Below are 20,811 nucleotides of genomic sequence, written 5' to 3'. Positions count from 1 at the left end.
GTCCAAAACCAGTCTACGAAAAACAGGTCAGAGAGAATAAGTTTAATAATGAAACTCTTAATTAAAATGTATAATGGAACATGAACTTTAAACTACTTTAAACTACTATCTTCACACTGAAAAATCTTCCATGTGATTGTTTTTTATCCCCGTGGCATACACAGAATTCCTTGTCCAGATGTAGGAGAAAAAGTACTGAAAACAAGAAGGCAAGATACTGAAGGCAAGAACATAAAGTTGAAGAGCTCACCAGTGGGGAAGAACATTCACTGATCAGAGGCAATCACTCAGGAAGACTTAAGATCCTGAGAATAATGGGAGGTGCTATGGGAAGAACCAATTGCTCCTCTGACTCCCATTTTAGCATAAATGTACCAGCAGTCCTGTGAGCATCTTGAAGTGCTGAAGTGTCAACAGTGGAGGAGAAAGATGATCTCTTCAGAGGAAAACTATGAAATCCCACACTTTATTCTAGCTTAACAGTGAGTTAATATCCAATCTTTTGGTTCTACCGGGGCTATCTTAACCTATATAGTTCTCTGGAATAACCGTATTATCTAGATTCAGAATCTCTGGATTCTTTTCCTGAACTTGGCTTCAAATCTTACTCTCTTACACTTTCTTAATATTTATTTTTTCCAGGCTACTAATGTGATGTTCAAACTCTAACTCACTGGCCTACACTTCTACTATTTCTGTTCCTATAACACCACCCACAACTAACCATATTCCCACCATCCCAATGGTAGGGAAAATAGCCCCAGGCCTAGCTTTCATAGAAAAGAGAGGCAAAAAGTGTGGTTTAAATTCTGCTTAGTAGCTTCTTCTTACTTACAGCAAATAAAGATATTTGGGGGAATTCCCTGGAGGTCCAGTGGTTAAGACTCAGTGCTCTCACTACCAGGGCCTGGGTTTGATCCCTGGTCAGGGAACTAAGATCCCACAAGCTACTCAGCACAGCCAAAAAACAAAAAAAAAACAAAAACAAAAAAAGAATTTTTGTCAACCAAGTATTTAACTAATCCTAACAAGAGATAACTATCAAAATAATTTGAAAATCAAATCTGCTATATGGAGAAAAGGAAATCCTTGTAAACTGTTGATGGGAATGTAAACTGGTGCATCTGCTGTGGAAAATAGTATGGAGGTTTCTCAAAAAACTAAAAATAGAGCTACCCTATGATCCAGCAATTCCACTCCTGGGTATACATCCAAAAGCAAAAACAAAAACACTAATTAGAAATGATACATAAACCCCAATGTTCATAGCAGCATTATTTACAATTGCCAAGATATGAAAGTAACCTAAGTGTCCAATACACAGATGAATGGATAAAGAAGATGTGAGATATAGATGCGCAGGCGCACACACACACACACACACACACAATGGAATACTACTCAACCATAAAAAATAATGAAATTTTGCCATTTGCAGCAACATGAATGGACTTGGAGGGCATTATGCTATGTGAAAGAATTCAGAGAAAGACAAATACTGTACGATACCTCTTATACATAGAATCTAAAAAATACAACAAACTAGTGAATATAACAAAAAAGAAGCAGATTCACAGATACAGAGAACAAACTAGTGGTTACCAGCAGGGAGAGGGAAGAGGGAGGGGCAATACAGGGGTATGAGATTAAGAGGTACAAACTATTAGGTATAAAATAAGCTACAAGGATATATTGTACAACATGTGGAATAGAGCCAATAGTTTAAAGTAACTATAAATGAAGTATAACCTTTAAAAATTGTGAATCACTATATTGTACACCTGTAACTTATATAACATTGTACATCAACTATACTTCAATAAAAAAATAAAAAATAATAATAAAACAATGAGAAAAGTAAAAAAAAAAGGAAAGAAAGAAAAGAAAATCTGCTATAGTCCATCTACAGGTAAGAAACACTTAACTACAAATTTTTTAAAAAATGAGACAACTTTTAAAAAACATTATTGTATATCCTCACAAGTCCTACATTATTGTACATAGTTTTCATTTTTTAAAGTAAATTCATCCTGGTAAAGAATTTTCAAAATCAATACGTCCTCAAAGTAAAATAATCTATTAAACAAGGCAAATTAACATAGAATATAATACTGTGTAAAGCTGAGACAATTAATAGAAATATAATGGAGATTATCTGATTTATAGGCAATCCTTTAAAAGTTAAAATAGGAAGAAACTTCATATACAGAATTTTAATTTCCTCTGCTGGGCTTCCCTGGTGGCGCAGTGGTTGAGAGTCTGCCTAACAATGCAGGGGACACGGGTTCGAGCCCTGGTCTGGGAAGATCCCACATGCTGCGGAGCAGCTGGGCCCATGAGCCACAATTACTGAGCCTGCGCGTCTGGAGCCTGTGCTCCGCAACAAGAGAGGCCGCGACAGTGAGAGGCCCGCACACCGCGATGAGGAGTGGCCCCCACTTGCCGCAACTAGAGAAAGCCCTCGCACAGAAACGAAGACCCAACACAACCAAAAATAAATAAATAAATAAATAAAGTTTAAAAAAAAAATTTCCTCTGCTGTGGCAATAATCTGATACAGACATATTTCTTTAATTAGAAAAATGAAAAGACAACCTAATCAAAAAATGGCCAGAAGACCTAAACAGACATTTCTCCAAAGAAGACATACAGATGGCCAACAGGCACATGAAAAGATGCTCAACATTGCTAATTATTAGAGAAATGCAAATCAAAACTACAATGAGGTATCACCTCACACCAGTCAGAATGGCCATCATTAAAAAGTCTACAAATGATAAATGCTGGAGAGGGTGTAGAGAAAAGGGAACCCTCCTACACTGTTGGTGGGAATGTAAATTGATACACCCACTATGGAAAAAAAAGTATGGAGGTTCCTTAAAAAACTAAAAATAGAGTTGCCATAACATCCAGCAATCCCATTCCTGGGCCATATCCAGAGAAAACTCTAATTCGAAAAGATACATGCACCCCAATGTTCACAGCAGCACTATTTATGATAGCAAAGACATGGAAGCAACCTAAATGTACATCAACAGATAAAGGGATAAAGAAGATGTGGTGTATATATATATATAATGGAGTACTACTCAGCCATAAAAAGAATGAATTAATGCTATTTGCAGCAACATGGATGGACCTAGAGATTATCATACTAAGTGAAGAAAATAAAGAGACAAATACCATACGACATCACTTATAAGTGGAATATAAAATATGATACAAATGAATTTATTTACAAAACAGAAACAGACTCATAAACACAGAAAACAAACTTAGAGTTACCAAAGGGGAATGGGGGTGGGGGAGGGATAAATTAGGAGTTTGGGATTAGCAGATACAAGCTACTATATATAATATAGATAAACAACAAGGTCCTACTGTTTAGCACAGGGAACTGTACTCAATATCCTGTAATAAACCATAATGGAAAAAAAACATGAAAAAGAATATATATACATATAACTGAATCACTTTGCTGTAAACCAGAAACACAACACTGTAAACCAACAACACTTCAATTTTAAAAAAAAGAAAAGAGGGACTTCCCAGGTGGCACAGTGGATAAGACTCCGCTCTCCCAATGCAGGCGGCCCAGGTTCAATCCCTAGTCAGGGAACTAGATCCCACATGCATGCCGCAACTAAGAGTTCGCATGCCACAACTAAGGAGCCCACCTACCGCAACTAAGGAGCCCTGGAGCCACAGCTAAGGAGCCCACCTACCGCAACTAAGACCTGGCGCAACCAAATAAATAAATAATTAATTAAAAATTTTAAGCTTCTCTAAGTAGTTTGTAATACTTGAGAAAAAATCAGGAGTTAGAAAGCATGATGAACATAGTTTTATTTCTATGACATTGTGATTATTGGGGGGTTTTAACAGCGAACTCGTAAGTTTTAATTCATTTAAATAATTTTAAAACCTTTTATTACTGAAAATTTCAAATACAAAGTAAACAGATTAATATAATGAACTCTCAAGTTCACATCACCTATCTTCAACAATATTTATACATCCTTCTTTCATCTATGTCTTTACCTACACACTCCACAAACACCCCATGCATTGTTTACAATTTTTTTTCAGATAAGACTTGCATACATTAAAATATACAGATCTTAACTATACAATTTTGACAAGCGGATATACTTTGTCATGGTATAGAACATTTCCATCTCCCCAGAAAGTTCCCTTGTGTCCCTTCCCAGGCAATCTCCCCACCCAGAGGCAGCTACTGTGTTGATTTTTTTTTTTTTAACCTTAAATTAGTTTTGCCTGCCTTAGAATTGCATGCAAATAGATATAAGTGTGTGCTTTTCTGTGTCCAGCTTCTGTATCTCAGCATAATGTCTGGGAGATTCATATGTGTTGTTAGACATATCAGAAATTCATTCCTTCTTATTGTTAAGTAATATTCTATTGCACGAGTATAGCACAATTTGTGTATCCATTCTCCTTTTGATGTCCATTTGGCTTGTTTCCAGTTTTTGGCTAGCTGTGAACAAAGCTGCTGAGCATCGAGCATCGTGAGGATGCGTTTTCATTTCTCATTGGTAAATACCTAGGAGAGGAACTGCTGACTCAAAAGGTAGGTACATTAATTTTATAACTGCCAAATATTTTCCCATTGTTTGCCTTTTTGTTACTGAGCTGTAGGAGTTAATTCAAAGATAATACTTTCAATTTGCTTTAAAAAGAGAACAATTTATAACCTTAGCATAAAAGGGCTCCCACTTGCCTCTGTGGCTGCCACTTTTTAGCTAATTTTATACCAAATTTGACTGCTGAAAAAAGTTAATGTGATACTACATACATGGGGAAGATTGCTGAGAGATCAGTTGGTGAATCAAGTTAGATCAACTTTACTTAATTAAATAAGGAATAACTGCAAACCAAAGAAGAAATGCTAATGAAATCCATTCTAAACAAGAATAAGGAAAGCTAAGAAAAGGTTAAAACTAAACAAAAACAAGTATTTTATGTAATTAAAAATGTAAACTCTGGGTATATTCTATAACCTAGATTATTAACTAACATTAAATTAAAAGTCTCCTTTTTAAGAATGTCTGTATGTGTAAAACTGAGTCACTTTGCTGTACAGCAAAGATTGGCACAGCACTGTAAATCGATTATACTTCAATAAATAAATAAAATTCTACTTTTTAGTCTCACCTGTTTCATTGCTGTTTCACCTATTTTGTCAGAATGTTTGCGAATGCTTTCCAAAAAGTCTTTGAGATCAGACATGGAGATTTCTTTAATATCTTCACGGAGCTTAGGAAGATTTTCTATCATTAGCTGACAAAACCGGTATTGACTAACCCGGGGAAAATACACATTCTCTAATTGTTCCATAGTTTTTAGAGCAGAATAATACCTGTGAGAAGTTAAAAAGAACACTCTATAAAAAGTTCTTATTACATTTATTTTACAAGTAAGTCCAAATAATCACTCCAACACTCCCAACAAAAAGGATATTGTTATAGTAAAAATAAAATAAATAAAATTAACATTTATTTCTATTTACTAAGCACAAACTATAAACCATATGAAAAAGTTGCAGGATGAAAATTCACTAACAAACAACTTCTTTACTTCATTTCATCTAAATCTATAACATCACAAGCATTATCATAGTCATCACAATGCCTTAAATGTATATATGTATAATAGTTCCAAAATTTTTAATTAGAATATTTAGTTATTTGATATATGATTTCATATCTCTCCCATCTACATCCTCTACCATCAAAAAAGTACACAGCACAGGTTTAAATCAAATTAAAGTAAAATATATTTTAAGAAAAATTTTTTGGAAAATTTTACACTCTTTAAGGCAATTAGAAATAATATTGTGTCACAACAACCATTTAAAAAGCCATTAATAGAGTAATTCTTTTTCAATTCAAAAAATATTTTTTGAATGCCTATTACTCATAAAAGCATTGGTGAAGATGGCGGTGTGGAAAGACGTGGAGTTAGCGTCTCCCCACAACGAGGGCGCCTGCCAGCCACTGGTCTGGGACTGTGACGCCCAAGGAGATGGGAGTGAACCAGTTAGAGGTAGGGGGACTGAGGGGGGAGGAGAAGTGGAGGCCAGACAGGATCGGCGCCCCTGAGGCCGCGGAGATCAGGAGAGGCAGGTGGGAGGGACTCTCCAGGAGGAGCCGGAGAGGAGCTGAGGGCGATGCCTGGCCCACTGGGCCTGGGGAGCCTGCTGAGCTCCCAAGCCTGTCCCCCAACCTCCAAAGCCCCATCCAGGCCACGCAGGTCCTGGGGGCATAGGAGGGAGGCTGGGGAGATCAGGAGAGGCAGGTGGGAGGGGCCCTCCAGCACGGAGGAGCAGGAGAGGAGAGGAGGGTGTTTGCCCCGACCACTGGCGCCCAGGAAGTCTGCTGCGCTCCCAGGTGAGGTCCCCCACCCTCTGAGACCAGGGGTGGGGGTACGCCTGGGAACCTTCTGTTCCTTGAGCCTAAGCCCCACCCCCCACAGCCCCCAGGGCCTTTTCCAGCCCTGTGGGTCCTGAGCATTGGCCCCACCCACCGCCCAAACATCGCCCTTGCTTAGGCCCCGCCCTCCACATCCAAGGCCTCGCTCCCCCCCTTTTTTTTTTCCTTTTCCCTCCTCCTCTTACTATTGTGGTACTGATGTACCTTCCGGTTGTTGATTCAACTATATTTTTATTTATACATTCTTTCTAACATATCTGTTAGTTTCCTAGTCTAATTTTATTTTTTACTTTGTTATTGTTTTTTTGTTTTTTGTTTTTTGGCCACCCCACGGGGCTTGCAGGATCTTGGTTCACGAGCCCGGGGTTGGGAAGAAGCTCCTGCAGTGGGAGCTCCGAGTCCCAACCACTGGACTAACAGAGACCTTGGTACATCCAAGCTGACTTAAAACACTGATATCTGTGTGACAAAAAATAATTTTTTTAAAGAAGAAAAAGAGGGACTTCCCTGGTGGTGCAGTGGTTAAGAGTCCGCCTGCCAATGCAGGGGACACGGGTTGGATCCCTGGTCCAGGAAGATCCCACATGCCAGGGAGCAACTGAGCCCATGTGCCACGACTACTGAGCCTGCACTGTAGAGCCCATGAGCCACAACTACTGAGCCCACATGCCACAACTGCTGAAGCCCGCATGCCTACAGCCTGTGCTCCGCAACAAAAGAAGCCACCACAATGAGAAGCCCGCGCACCGCAACGAAGGGCAGCCCCCACTCACCGCAACTAGAGGAAGCCCGTGCACAGAAATGAAGACCCAACGCAGCCATAAATAAATAAATAATTTATAAAACTAAAAAAAATTTTAAAAATAAACTCACTTTCACTTAAAAAAAAAAGTAGGTTCACTAAGTACCCAGCACAATGGAAGTAAACAGACCCACCCACATCAAAGCTCACACCAGGAAATTACAGACCACAGATGACAAAGAGAAGAATCTAAAAGAGAGAAAACGTGGGTCACAAACTATGGATGAGAAATCAGAATGACTTCAAACTTCTCAATGGCAAACGTGGAAGCTGGAGGGCATGAAAGATAGAGTGTGTGTGTGTGTGTGTGTTATATAATAAGCCTACCTAGCATGCAGATGCAGATCTTAGTTTCTAAATACCATTACTCACTAAAAGGAGCTGTACTTTGGAGGATGGCTCCAGATCTAGGGCAAGAAAAGTACAACATGAGTCTGGAACATCTTACTCGTTGTATGATAAGCAAGAAAGCACTCAAAGACAAATGAGGACACAGGAACTGGCTTAAGGGGTTCCCCTAGCCAAACTGGGGACAATTTGTGCATCAAAAAGAATAAAGAGAATTACAGATTATAACTCATTTATTTTTTAAAAATCTGTGAGTCCATAGTGATAATCAGAAAAACAAAGAGCTAAAAAGAGGAAAAGTTCTTTACATAAAAAAGCCAGCTAATAAATGTTAAAGGAATGAAAGAAGTATAAAAATCACCATTTTGTAACCCCAATGTGATAAGTGACTAAAATAAAAATCCTAAAACCACTGGGTGAAAGATTGTCAAGAAACAAGACTCAAAATATCACCCCCCACAGATTACTTATTAATTGCAAAGAGAAAAACATACCTTTTCTTAAGAAATCTGATAGCCATCCCCTTAAGCAAATGATCAAATTTAGGATAACCTAGAGATAATCTGATAGCGTATACCTTCTGATGTCATACACAATACCACTTATGTTGTACTCATGCCAAAAACATGTAACCTGCATCTAATCATGAGAGAATGATCAAACAAATCCAAAATGCCCTGGTCTACAAGACAACTAACCTTTTCTTTGTTTTTCATGAAAAACAAAGAAAAGTGGAAAGACTATTCTAGATTACAGGGACAAAAAAATACATACTAACCAATATTTCAGGAAAGAAAAGAAGATATAAGACATTTGGGGGACAACTGGGTAAATTTAGATATAAATATTAGATTATGAAATATCTGAAGAAATATATAATGCCCCAAGCTTGAAAACAGAGATGTAATAGTAAAAGTTAGTTATTTAATGACATAAATGTAAATACCAAAATAATTTCTTAAAAGAGGTGAAGGTTTTTGCCCCTAGGAAGGAGGAATGGTGAATGGCAAAAAGGGAAGGTGATGTCTGGTTTTTTTTTGCAACTAACACACATAACTATTAACTGTTATTGTATTTAAAATATGAGGATGCACAACTTTGATAGATAAAATACAATAAATTTATAATATACACATAAAATAAAAGACTCTTTCAGAACAGATTATGGCTCATGTATTAGGAAGGAACAAAATCATTCTAATTACTACCAATTGGTAAAGACCAATAAAATTCAATGTAAAGCACTATGAAGCAGGACATACACAAATCTGAGTATAGATTTGCATATACTGCGATGTGATAATTAAGCAGTTATTAATAAACAAGAAGAAATGATTATTTCCCTATTTCAAGCACATCTCATTCTAACTTTTCTACGTAATTTAAAATTGTTCATCTTTAAAACATTTTAAACATAATTACATCTAATGCTCCTACAGCAATTCATAAACTACTTTAAATTACTTTATCTTTCATCTGTCATGTAGTCATGTGTATTATAAAACAGAACATGAACTACACTAGCCCAGATTGTCAAAATGTAACTACCCACACTTTGCTTTCACAAAGTACACACTTAGCCTTTGATTGTATGCAATGTTAACGTGTTGTTAAGTTAATCAATATTTTTTCATTCCTGTTCAGTTGTCTATTTGTTCTTCATCAATATTATCAATCTCTGATATCAATTACAAAGGACAAGGATCCACAAATAAATGGCTAAGGACTGCTTTATTGAATGATCCTGATGGGCAAATTGCATTAACAAAGAATAGTTAAACACAGAAAAGCAAAACTTCAGATGATTCACTATAATTTACAGTAATTTCATCTATGCTCTCAGTAATAGGAAAAAAACCTCTTATTAAAAACAATTAGGAAAGAAAACAACTCACCTTTTTGCACTCATCTGTTCTTTCAACTTACTGTACATTTCCAGCACTGCATTAAAAAATATAACTTATTTTAGCTTTCAAAATAAAAAAAAATTTTGAGAGATGAAAATAATTAAAGCAGGGAAGAACATATAAATTCGGTAATTTTCTCTGTGCCTTGATTTAGGCTTATATTTTCAAATAAAATTTTATACTTCAATTAAATGAAAACATTTTAATTTCTATATATATTGAACATGATGTTATATAAGTTAATACATTATATTGAACTGGGAATACTTGTACATGCTGACACCTATAACTGAGACATCAACCTAGTAACAATTATCCTAATCAGAAACTTACTAATATCTCTTCCTGCAGTGGAAGTGGAAGTTTGGATTTTAGTTATTTGAGAGAGAAAGTTGAGCAACAGTGAGATTAATTCATTTTGATTCAATATACCAAATAAAATAACGCAACTGTGTTATAGCTCACTAAACAAAATTTTACACCGAACGCACAGAGAAAGAAAAAACTCAAAAGTTTACAGCGGAGAGTAAATTATAATAAAGGCATAAATAAACATAGCAAAGTATCTATATTTGTTTTATCATTTCCATCGAAGGTTCAGAAATACAATTATTCAATAAAATTGTTATAAGCTTCAGCAAGAAGACACACTGCCACCAAAAAGGTTTTAATGCAATGATGTAGATTACCATTCATCCTTAGTAAAATTTCAAAGTATAAAGTAGGTAGATTACTGTTAGATCATCAAGTCAGCTCACATTTTCCTAGACAAGAGAGATAGACACTTTTTTTTTTCAGATTTTTTACAGTCTTATGGCTACTCCCTAGGGGGCTTCAGGTTCACAAAAGATATTGTTTAACTGCCTGAAAAACCATAAAAACTGCAATGGTGGCTATAATGAACCAGCCCTAACTCTGCAGACCCTATGTATATCTCTATCAAAGTCCCTTTACTGCAATGCAATATATCTCACATTTTCCAACCAAAGCGTTACAGTGAACACATAACCTAGGAAAGAGACTAAAAAACTGCTGCTACGAGCATAAACTTTCTTTGAAGTCTCCTGCTTTAGCTCAACAATTCATGTAAATTTCACATCTACCTTATATTATTTCCATATTGTTTTCATATAAAAATAATGCTTTCCTCAAAAATAATTAATTAACTAATACACCAGGAAAATGCATTGTTTACCCTGTGACTTCTTATATCCTCTCATACTCCTCTTAATCTAAGGAGGAGTTAGGCAGTTGTACAGTAATGGCTTACTTGTCTTTATTCACATTAGATGGTGGGACCCTTCAGAGCTGGGACTGTATCATTTTCAACTTTATATTTCCAATATCTACCATAATGCCTGACACAAAAAAGTAGGTATGAGTGTATAATTAGATAGAAGGATAGATGGAGGAAAGGAGGTAGTTCTCGATGTGGCTATTAAGAACACAATGTTGACATGAACTCAGATTTCCTGTCCAGCCTTGAGAGCAAAGACAGTAGCAGTAAAAAAAAAACCTAACTTCTACTTCCCTTTATTTCTCTATTTCAAATAGCCCACTAGGGTTGAATAAGCTGAATTTACTCTTTCTTATTCCATCAGTACCCAATTTTTTAGGCTTATTACCATTCAGGGACAAAGCATTCAAACCTAGAGGCTGTGTTCATGACTATTTCAGTGTATCTGATGGTGACAAAGAGGTATTATTAAGCATTACTATAAGGAAATAGGTTTCTCAACCCTAAAACCTAACATAATAAGCAGACATTTTATTTACTCAAAGTTAATGTGCACATATCCCTGGTCCATTAGAAATTAAGATGAGCAGAATTTCAGTGACTCTAAAACAAAAAAGAAAAGCTTTATTCTCACAAGTCAGAAAACAATTTTTTTAGCTAATAAAATATGCTAACAGTTTATATAATTTGTAGTCTAAGCTAAATTTACATTATATAAATATTATACAAAGCACCTTATTCTATTGTCCTGGATATGGAGGTTTGGGTTCCTTCCAAAAAAAAAAAAAAAAAGTTAAAAAATGGGACACTGAGATTTAGCTTACTATATTAAAAAAGGATGTCATATACTTGTTTCCTTTTGTTTGAACAGGGCATATCCAGGTAAAGAAAGTACTGTTTAGTTTCTTCAGAATTTATTTGATGTCCCAGTAATATGTGAGCCCTAACAGAGACACCAGAAACTCAGAAACCTAAAAAGTCAGTCTTCCCAAAATATAAGAGGAAAGGCAAGACCGAAAAAGGGAAAAGATCTAGCACTTTTGGATGTTTTCTTATTAGCAAAATGAAATTGTGACCAAAGACAAACCTGCTTAAGGGACAAAAAGAAAAGAATGGAAAACTAAAGGTAAAAAAATTAGGCAAATTAGGAAAATGAAAGAAAATGTAATCAAAAGACACTCTCTCCATGGGAAAGTATTCTGAGGGGAAAAAAGGCAGGGGGTGGGTTGGGGAGGGACAAAGGGCAAACTAGGCAGAAAGGAAATGGAAAGGTAGAGGTTGTTCTAGGAGACTGATGTGACAGATCATCAAATAGGGGCCTTATAATAAGGAGGAAAACCATGAAAATTCAGGGAATAAAGTAGATAAGAAAGAATACCATGGGCTTTGGGGGGGGACAATCACCAAGTAATCTGTAATACCTATAATGAATAATGACTATACACCACCATTAAATTACAATTTCACCAAGCTGAACGTTACATTATAGACAAGTTTAACTTACCTGGAAGGCATAACTGCAATTTTTCTACTACAGTTGTAATATTCCTCTGCTGAATTCTACATCGAATAATATCTTCTGTTTGGACTATCACCTTAAAAAGAAGAAATGTCCATATTTTTAAATGAACAGTTAAATTGCATCCACATATTGAATACACAAAAAAATGTATCATTTTCTCACCTCCTTTCCAGCATCTTGAAATCTTCGGTTGGTATCAGTAACTTGCACCTTAAAAATAATTTCACCTTAGTTAGACAAATACGCATAAAACTGCCCTGATGTAACTGCTCACCCTTGTAATCAGATCATGCTTCATGAGAAACTTAGAACAAAGAAATGCAAATTCAAATTAACTCTACAGCTTGAACTTGAACTTTTGATTGAAAAGGGCTTTTGTTAACTTCAATTACTTATGACAGTTCTTTTTAACAGATTCTGTGGCAAACTTCTCAAATTTAATCTAGATTTTTGAACTTTACTTGCTTCCCTACGTCTGTAAAACAATTCAAATCACTGACCCAGTTGACCACTGGTCCCTTTTTGATAACTTCAATGAGGTCTATGTGCCAGTCACTGTCTGTAGGAAATGGTGATTGCATTTTATGGTAATTAAACATTCATACTTTGCTGAATGCAAACACTGGGTGGTTGATTAACATCAAACACGGAAATCTCAATCCACAGCAACATTTTAATGCTGCAGGTGCAGGCAAGGCTCAACCTCAAATTTTCCCACATATTAAGTGACTCATTAGGTCATCATAGTAAGGAAGCACATTCTGGTTTATTAAAAATCTCATTAATTTCTGAACAAAGATGCTCAGTGACCTCATTGATGCTGTATTTGGTCTCTTGTTATCTGAATATCCTTTATATAATGGTTTTCTAATCATAACCTCTGGTGAACCAGGGTCGTTCTGGCTGCTAAGCTCTCCAAATGTAAAGAAAGATAAATAGGACAATTCTTATAACTAAATATTTTGTATTCTGACAGAACAAATCCAGGTCTCATTTAATAAATAATGTTTTTGCTGTGTGGCAGAAAATGTAGACCAACTTTCCTTAAGAAAACTACACATTGCTATTAAACTAAGAAAAAACCCCAAAAAACAGTTTCACTATTATTAAATAATTTTGAGAACACAATCATTTATAGTAAGTTTTTACAAGTTTTCAGAAGATAGCTTTTTATCAATATTGTACTAATTGTCACTTTAGAGCTCTAAAACTCCAAATGAGGCCTTTCATTGTGTGAATTTTTAGAGTTCAATTCCCTGCATGGAAAGAAATCCTGTTAAGTCAATGCATTACTTGGTTTACAAAAAAAAAAAAAAGGGAGATTACTCCTGTCATTAGCATGACAACTGTATTATTGGAGCATTCCCAAATATGTACACTAATCCACTTGTTAAAAATAGTGCATTTAATAATGATTTGTAAATATGCACTATAAACTAATACTTGAGTAATTTGAGAGCAAAGGTAAATAGAATTTTAACTATTCCTTACCTTCAGTTTTTCTGCATCAGTCCTTACTTTAAGGAGTTCTGTAATAGCATCTACAAAACCCTGATGATGAAAATTACACATCTTTTCAATTTCCTTGTCATGATTACGGATACAAGCATCTAACTTTTCCATAAACTTCTTGTGTGCATTTGGTTGGTCATCATACACAGACCTGTATATATACAAAAAGAAAGGTAACATTAACTTCCCAGTTCACCAAAATTTAGTCTTTATTAAGCCCAATCTCTGCAAGAGCTGATATCTTAAAATAAAATCTCTGAACAAACAAACTAGGTTGATAGTACTGACATTAACAGAAATAATTTGGGTGGAAAATACTTAATTTCTTTTTGAACATGTTAATATTTAAAGAGCCACAAGCCCTCTAGATACATCACTAGGCATCTGGAAATAAGTCTGAGACTCAGGAGATGAGTCTTCAACATACTAGTGCTCAAAAAAGAATCACTAAGTGAATGACGAAGGAATGAATGAACAAACTCCTGATTTCTACAGCATTTACTGTGTCAGGACATATTCTGACTGCTTTACATATTAACTCTTTAATCCTCATAACAAGCCTGTAACGTAGTATTGTTATTACCCTTGCTAATTTACAGATAAGTTACAGATTATGTAACTGTCATAAATTCCACAACTAGCAAGTGACAGCTAGTTGCTAGTTGTGGAACGAACATGAATATGGGATATGAATCCTGGTAATCTGGCTCCAGAGTTCATATTCCCAAGTACAAGGCCATATTGCAATCACCCCAATGTTCTCTAAACATGATATTTGCACTCCTACTGTATCTTAGCTCCTGCTGTCTCCACATTGAGGGACTTCCCCATCCACCATGCAGGAAAGGATTAACCTTGCCCAAAAAAAGGTTTGGCCCTTGCCCCCAACTCCTGGGCAGTTAGCCTTTGGAATGTCCTGCCTGATAGATGCCTTTGTTTACTTGGGCGCCTTGGGCAATGCCAAATAGTCTAAGCTAACAGTGTGACTTACAATGTGATTTACAGTTGATGGGGGCATGGGGCCACATGGTATGAGCTCTGGAGGGGCTGAAGATTAAGGTCAACAACTCAGGCAGTCAGCCGTGACTATGGGACCAACCCCCAGTAAAAGACACCATGGCTTGGGAGAGCTTCCCTGGTTAGTAATACTCCATGACTGTTACCATGCATCATTGCTGGGGTAAATAAGTGCTGTCCACATGACTCCAGTAGGAAAGGACAATTGGAAGCTCCCTGCTGGAACTCTCCTAGATCCTGCCTGATGTGTCTTCTCCTGTTGTTAATTTTAATCTGTATCTTTTTTAAAATTATTATTATTTTATTTATTTATTTAGGCTGCACTAGGTTTTCGCGCGCGGGCTTCTCTAGTTGCGGCGCACGGGCTTCTCTAGTTGCGGCGCACAGGCTTAGTTGCGGTATGTGGGATCTTAGTTCCCCAACCAGGGATCAAACCCGGACTCCCTGAGTTGGGAGCACAGAGTCTTAACCACTGGACCATACTGAACCTGAAAGCAGTCTTGGGGACCTCCCAAAAATGTGCACCCCCATCTGTTGCCCATGGTTTGAGGTTCAGTTCAAGTCCCATTTCCTCCAGCAGGCCTTTTTCAATCATTTCCATGCCAAGTAATCTTTTCATCTGTAGGACAGACGAAAAGTCAGTCTGCTCACTCTGACACGTTATATACAAATATTTCTTTACATTGTAACTTAAATGTTTCAAGTATATGTCATATATTGTGTTTCTCCACAAAGACCATAAGCTTCTTGAGGGCAGCCTCCATGTGGCAGATTTTTAGTGAGTACCTATTATAACACTAGACACAGCAATATAAGGTTGCAATCATTAAGAACGTGGGCCTTCAAGAGCTAAGCTAGAACTAGGCTCTGATCTTGGATATCTTCTCTTTTCTACCTATACTGTCTCTAGATCTCACCTAGACTTGGAGTTTTAAATTCCATAAACACTCTGACACCTCCCAAATTTATATTTCTAGGCCTGACCTCTCCCTTGAACTTCAAACTCATGCATCACTCCAACTGGATATCTGATAAGCATCTCAAATATGTCCAAAATGAATTCCTATCTTCTTCCCCAAACCCTGGTCCTCCCACAGCCTTCCCTCATCTTAGTAAACTCCATTATTCTAGTTGTTCAGGCAAAAAAACCTTGAAATCATCCCTGACTATTCTCTTCTCTCACCTCCCCACCAAAACAATCCAGCCACATCTCACTACCTCCACTGGTATCACCCTGCACTAAGCCAACAACTTGTCTTGCCTAGATTATTGCCAACAGCTCCCTAACCAGTCTCCTTGATTCCACCCTTGTTTCCCTTCAGTCTGTTCTCAACAAAGTAGACAAAATAATCCCACTAAAATATAAGTCAGACCCCATGTCTCTCTTCTGCTCAAAACCCTATTTTTCTTACAGCAGCCTATAAAGCCCTACATAATTCTGCCCCATATTATCACAATGACCTCACTTCCTAATACTTTACTTATTCCACGCCAGCAACACTGGCCTCCTTGTGGTTCCTGAAACACCACAAGCACATTCCTGTCCTATGCTTTGCACATGCTGTTTCCTCTAGCTGGATCACATTTCTCACACATGGCTGTCTCCCTCTCCTCCTTCAGGTTTTTGGGTCTCCTTCTTGATGAAGCCCTTTCCGGCCACAATATCCACATTATAAACACACACACACAATTCCTTTTCCTGCTTTTTATTTTTTCTAAAATAAAGGAATTTACTTTGTCACTGCATCACTCTTACCACTATTGAATATACTCTCTATTTCACACTTTTATTTATTTTCTGTCTTTGCTCACTGGAATGTAAGTTGCAGGAGGGCAGAGAGTTTCTGTTTGTTTTGTTCCCTGTTGTACACCCAGCCCTAGAATAGAGCCTACCATGTAGCAGATGGTCAATAAATAATTGATAGATGGACAGATGGATGGATGGAATCAAAAAGGACACTCACTAGCTGTTCAACCTCAGCTAAGCCAACCAACTTTTCTAAATCCAAATTCTCTCAACAACAAAATAGGGATTTAAAAAAGTATCTACAGCAGAGTGTTATGAGGATTAAATTAGTAAACATATGAAAAACTCTTAGCACAATAACTGACACATAGTAAGTGCTCAATATACACTGGCTACTATCATAGTATGCACATAAGAGACAACCAAATCCTTGTTAAATAAGTGAACCATCTGCTGAATAATTAAGTACTGGCTGCAAATATCAAATAGCTAACACTCAATTACCCATGCTGTAGTAGTTGACTACCCCCAATACCTGACAATTGTATAGGGACTTTTATAATTTTTACATCTAATGTTTCATTTATTTCTTACACCACACCAGAGAAAATATCATTGCCTCCTTTTTACAAATGAGGAAACAGGCATAGAAATGGTAAATGAGTTGCCCAGTGTCGCCTAGTTAGTGAGTGACTGAGGCAGTACCAGAATTCCCATCTCATGCTTTTCCTATAATTAACACATATAGTTAACAAGAACTCTTAATTAAACAAACAACATTATACCAAAGGAAAATTTGTGTGCAAGAGGAAATTTATTTAACTGACCCTGGTGTGCTATAAACAAATTTTTATTTCATAATTGTGAACAAGTATTATATTTCTTTAAGTAATGTATATATATGCATTTCTAAGATCATTTTTAACATATTTTAATAAAAGTTTGATATTTATCTGGCTTTTAAAATACCAGGTAGTAAACAGAAAATACCAAAAGAACCGGCTCTTTTTTTTTTTTCTATTACTGTTGTAGCATTGTAGCAAAAAACTAGCAAGAGGTATTTCAGGACTGCCCTACTACAATGTCACTCCAAAGGAAAGTTTGGCTCCTTTTGTGAGTGCAAAGGCAATACTGTTATCTCTTTAAAAAATAACAATGACATATAAATAAAAAGTAAGAAGAGAAACAATAGTTATTTCCCATAAGTCTATTTTATTTTAGAAAGTTCTTTTTTTTTTTTTTCACACACACACACACACTGTATTTTATTTTTACAAGAGATAAATAGACTGACATCAAGGATTGTACATGGATGACCACAACAAAAGCAACAATGATTGCAATTACCAAACATGAAACACACTCATACTATGTCATAATATTGACATTCAGTCCAGTAATCCTCCACTGTAGCAGCTCCTTTGCTTTGCAGTGAAAATTGATTTGTATATTCTTTGCCTCTGAGTCCTTGTGGGATTTTTTTTTTTTTAATTCAAACAGAAAGTCACAAAAATTATACTCATCCTCATCAGTTTATTTTAGAAAGTTCTTAAAGTCCAAACCTTAGTGTACCTTTCCAATTTATTCTCTAGAGCTTTAAAAACTACTCCTGCTTTATAGTGATTCAGAACACTGCCAGTGCATCTATCATAGCATCTATTTATATATATACACACATATATAGGAATATAATATATATATTATAGCATATATATTAAAACATTTAATAGCAGTGTAACTATTATAGCAGGTGAACACCTTTTTTCCTACTGATGTTATTAGTATGGAGAAAAACAATATCATGACATATGTAATACCCACCATCCATTAACAGAAAACCAAAACCTGAAATGGGTGAACTATTTACATTCCATGCCTTCTGCTATTAAAATAGAATGGTAAGTCCCAATACAGGAAATAAAAATAACATTAAGACTTAGTACTGTGAATGAGAAGGAAGAGTAGGTCTTGATCTGCCTACTGATAAGTCTCTCCTGACCCTTGGCAACAATCTGCCATTCCAGTCCTGAGTACAAGCTGCACTCCGAGCTGATACAGCCACTTGTCAACCACAATCCATATCAACGAGATCATTCTGAGCAGAGTACACAGAAATGAAGTCGAGATAATGGAATGTTCTAAATCACAGAAATGAATTACATTTAAAGAAAGTATTGAAGAATGACCCGGCAAGTGCCAGAATCCAAAATTCACCAAATGACAGAATATTCTTAGGGTCCTGAAAAGAACCCTAGAAAGTTCATAGTTCTGCCTTTCTTAATTTAATAGATGCAACACAAATCTAAAAGCCAAATGCAAGTACTCAAAAAAGGCATTAATCACGACATGTAGTTGATTTAACCCTCTACCCACTCTCATGCAAAGTAAAGTCAAAAATAATTTAAAATTTGCCAATAAAGCCAATAACAAACAGCTAAGTGAATAGAGAGAGGCAGGAAGGGAGAAAAGGTGGGTATGTATAGAACACTGGAAAAAGGAAGAAAAGAAAAGCAATTCTCATCCCAAGAATTTTTGCATAGCAAGAATTATCAATCTTCTCTCTGAAGGGATCTATGCTTAATTATAGAAATAATCTCGTGAGAAGGTGGAGGGAGACGGATATGGAGAGAAGCAGAGAAGATGTGCACTCCCTGCCAACAATTCCCCAGAGACTTAGTGGACTAAAGAGGAGTCATATTCTGCTGCTTCTGGCTTAAACTACAATAAAAAACAGTAACACACGACCAAGTACTCACTATTAGGTGATTTACATGCATTATCTCATTAGTATTCACTACAGCTTAATGATGTAGATACTGTTAGCATCCCAATTTACAAATGTAGTTTGGGAAGATTAAGACTTTAAGTCCAAAGTAACAGAGTAGTGGGACCAAGATTTAACCCCAGGTCTACCTAGTTCCAAAGCCAGTGCTCTTAACCATTATTTTAGACAGCCTCTCCAATCAGAAATGGTGATAAGCAGCATGAGAATGCAGAGAAGTTACCAGCATAGCAACTAACCAGATCACCTTTGAAGATCAACAATTGAGAATGACTCAGTAGGGAATCCCTGATGTGCACTGTTGCACCCATCAGGTGAAATCATCCAACGAACAGAAAAAGGGGATGAGAACTGAGGCATAGCTAATTGTTAGGCAGTATTAAATTACAAACGCAAGAAAATAAGGAGGAACAAAGTATGAAGCAGAGAAAACTGAGGGCCTGGTACTCAGCTAACCTCAGCTGAAGGCACTCTGAAAAATCTATTTTTCTTTTTCCTTTTTATGTCTTTGAATGATAATCATTATTCTTTGAAATTCTGACTTGCAGGGCAAGAAAGGAAATACCATTCAGCACTATTCATTCCGTGAATCCTAAGTTGGTTAACAGTTGTATCCATCTAATTAGTGTGCCAGATATACTGCTGTCCTAAATGTTCAAGCAATATACAATGTTAATGAAAATAATTTTTTCTTCTTTCAAAATGTCCCCAGGATCTTATAATGTCTATTGGCAAGCCTAATCAAGTTTCTATAAATAAATACACACAGATATGACAAAACCAGAAAGAGTGAACATTAGAAAGTCAGTAAATTTTCCACTACCCACATCCACTATGGTTGCAACTTAGTGCTCCATATATAGATAATGACTTCAATATAAGAGTCCAGTCAGCACTTCCAAAAGCTTAGCACAATAAAACCTTACTTCTGGCAAAATTTAATGCTAATCAGACAAAAATCAGATGCAAAATCAATTTTAAAAGAAGAGATGACTTTAAAACTTTGCGAAGAAAAACAAAGATGGACTACGCTACACTATGATTTTATTTACATATTTTAAATTTAGCAACGAGCAATGCATGAAAGCATTCTTGTATTTGTCTTAAAAAATGTTTATGTCTTAAAAGCATAGCTAAAAAAAATTTTTTTAGGTACACACTTTCTATCTTCATTATATCTAATCTTCCACACCAATGCAAAGTACGGAAATATGAGTTATCTCACAGTATTTGATCATCTGATGTATCAGGCTTATAGAATGTAAACAAGTAAATGTGCTTTCTGAAATGCCTCTTGAATTGCATGCATAGGGCTCCACCTAGTGGTAATAAAGTAAATATAAGAAAACTAAGATGTCATTTAAATGTTAAAATTGGCTCTTTGAAAATTAATGCTTTTATCATAAAATCAAATGTCTTAATGGAGGCACTCAGGCTACTTCGATATTTTAGACAGATGCTACATTCTGTTAATAATATTAATAA

At 36.2% G+C, this 20,811-nt stretch overlaps 1 protein-coding gene across 4 annotated transcripts in view; it reads right to left on the bottom strand.

The window, feature by feature from the left end:
* Positions 1-20,811, bottom strand: part of EXOC6 (exocyst complex component 6) — a 207,209-nt gene that overhangs the window by 141,230 nt on the left and 45,168 nt on the right. For all 4 annotated transcript variants that reach the window (XM_068548220.1, XM_068548217.1, XM_068548218.1 and 1 more), the window contains exons 2-6: positions 13,760-13,931; positions 12,431-12,478; positions 12,251-12,341; positions 9,498-9,543; positions 5,176-5,380 (exon numbers count right to left, since the gene is read on the bottom strand). In XM_068548220.1, the coding sequence (XP_068404321.1) occupies positions 5,176-5,380; positions 9,498-9,543; positions 12,251-12,341; positions 12,431-12,478; positions 13,760-13,931 (562 nt within the window). The remainder of the gene's footprint in view (positions 1-5,175; positions 5,381-9,497; positions 9,544-12,250; positions 12,342-12,430; positions 12,479-13,759; positions 13,932-20,811) is intronic.

Source organism: Eschrichtius robustus, chromosome 7, assembly GCF_028021215.1.
Source record: "Eschrichtius robustus isolate mEscRob2 chromosome 7, mEscRob2.pri, whole genome shotgun sequence".
Lineage (NCBI taxonomy): Eukaryota > Metazoa > Chordata > Mammalia > Artiodactyla > Eschrichtiidae > Eschrichtius > Eschrichtius robustus.
Note: the sequence above shows the minus strand (reverse complement) of the source record. Positions and strands in the feature narration are given on the sequence as shown.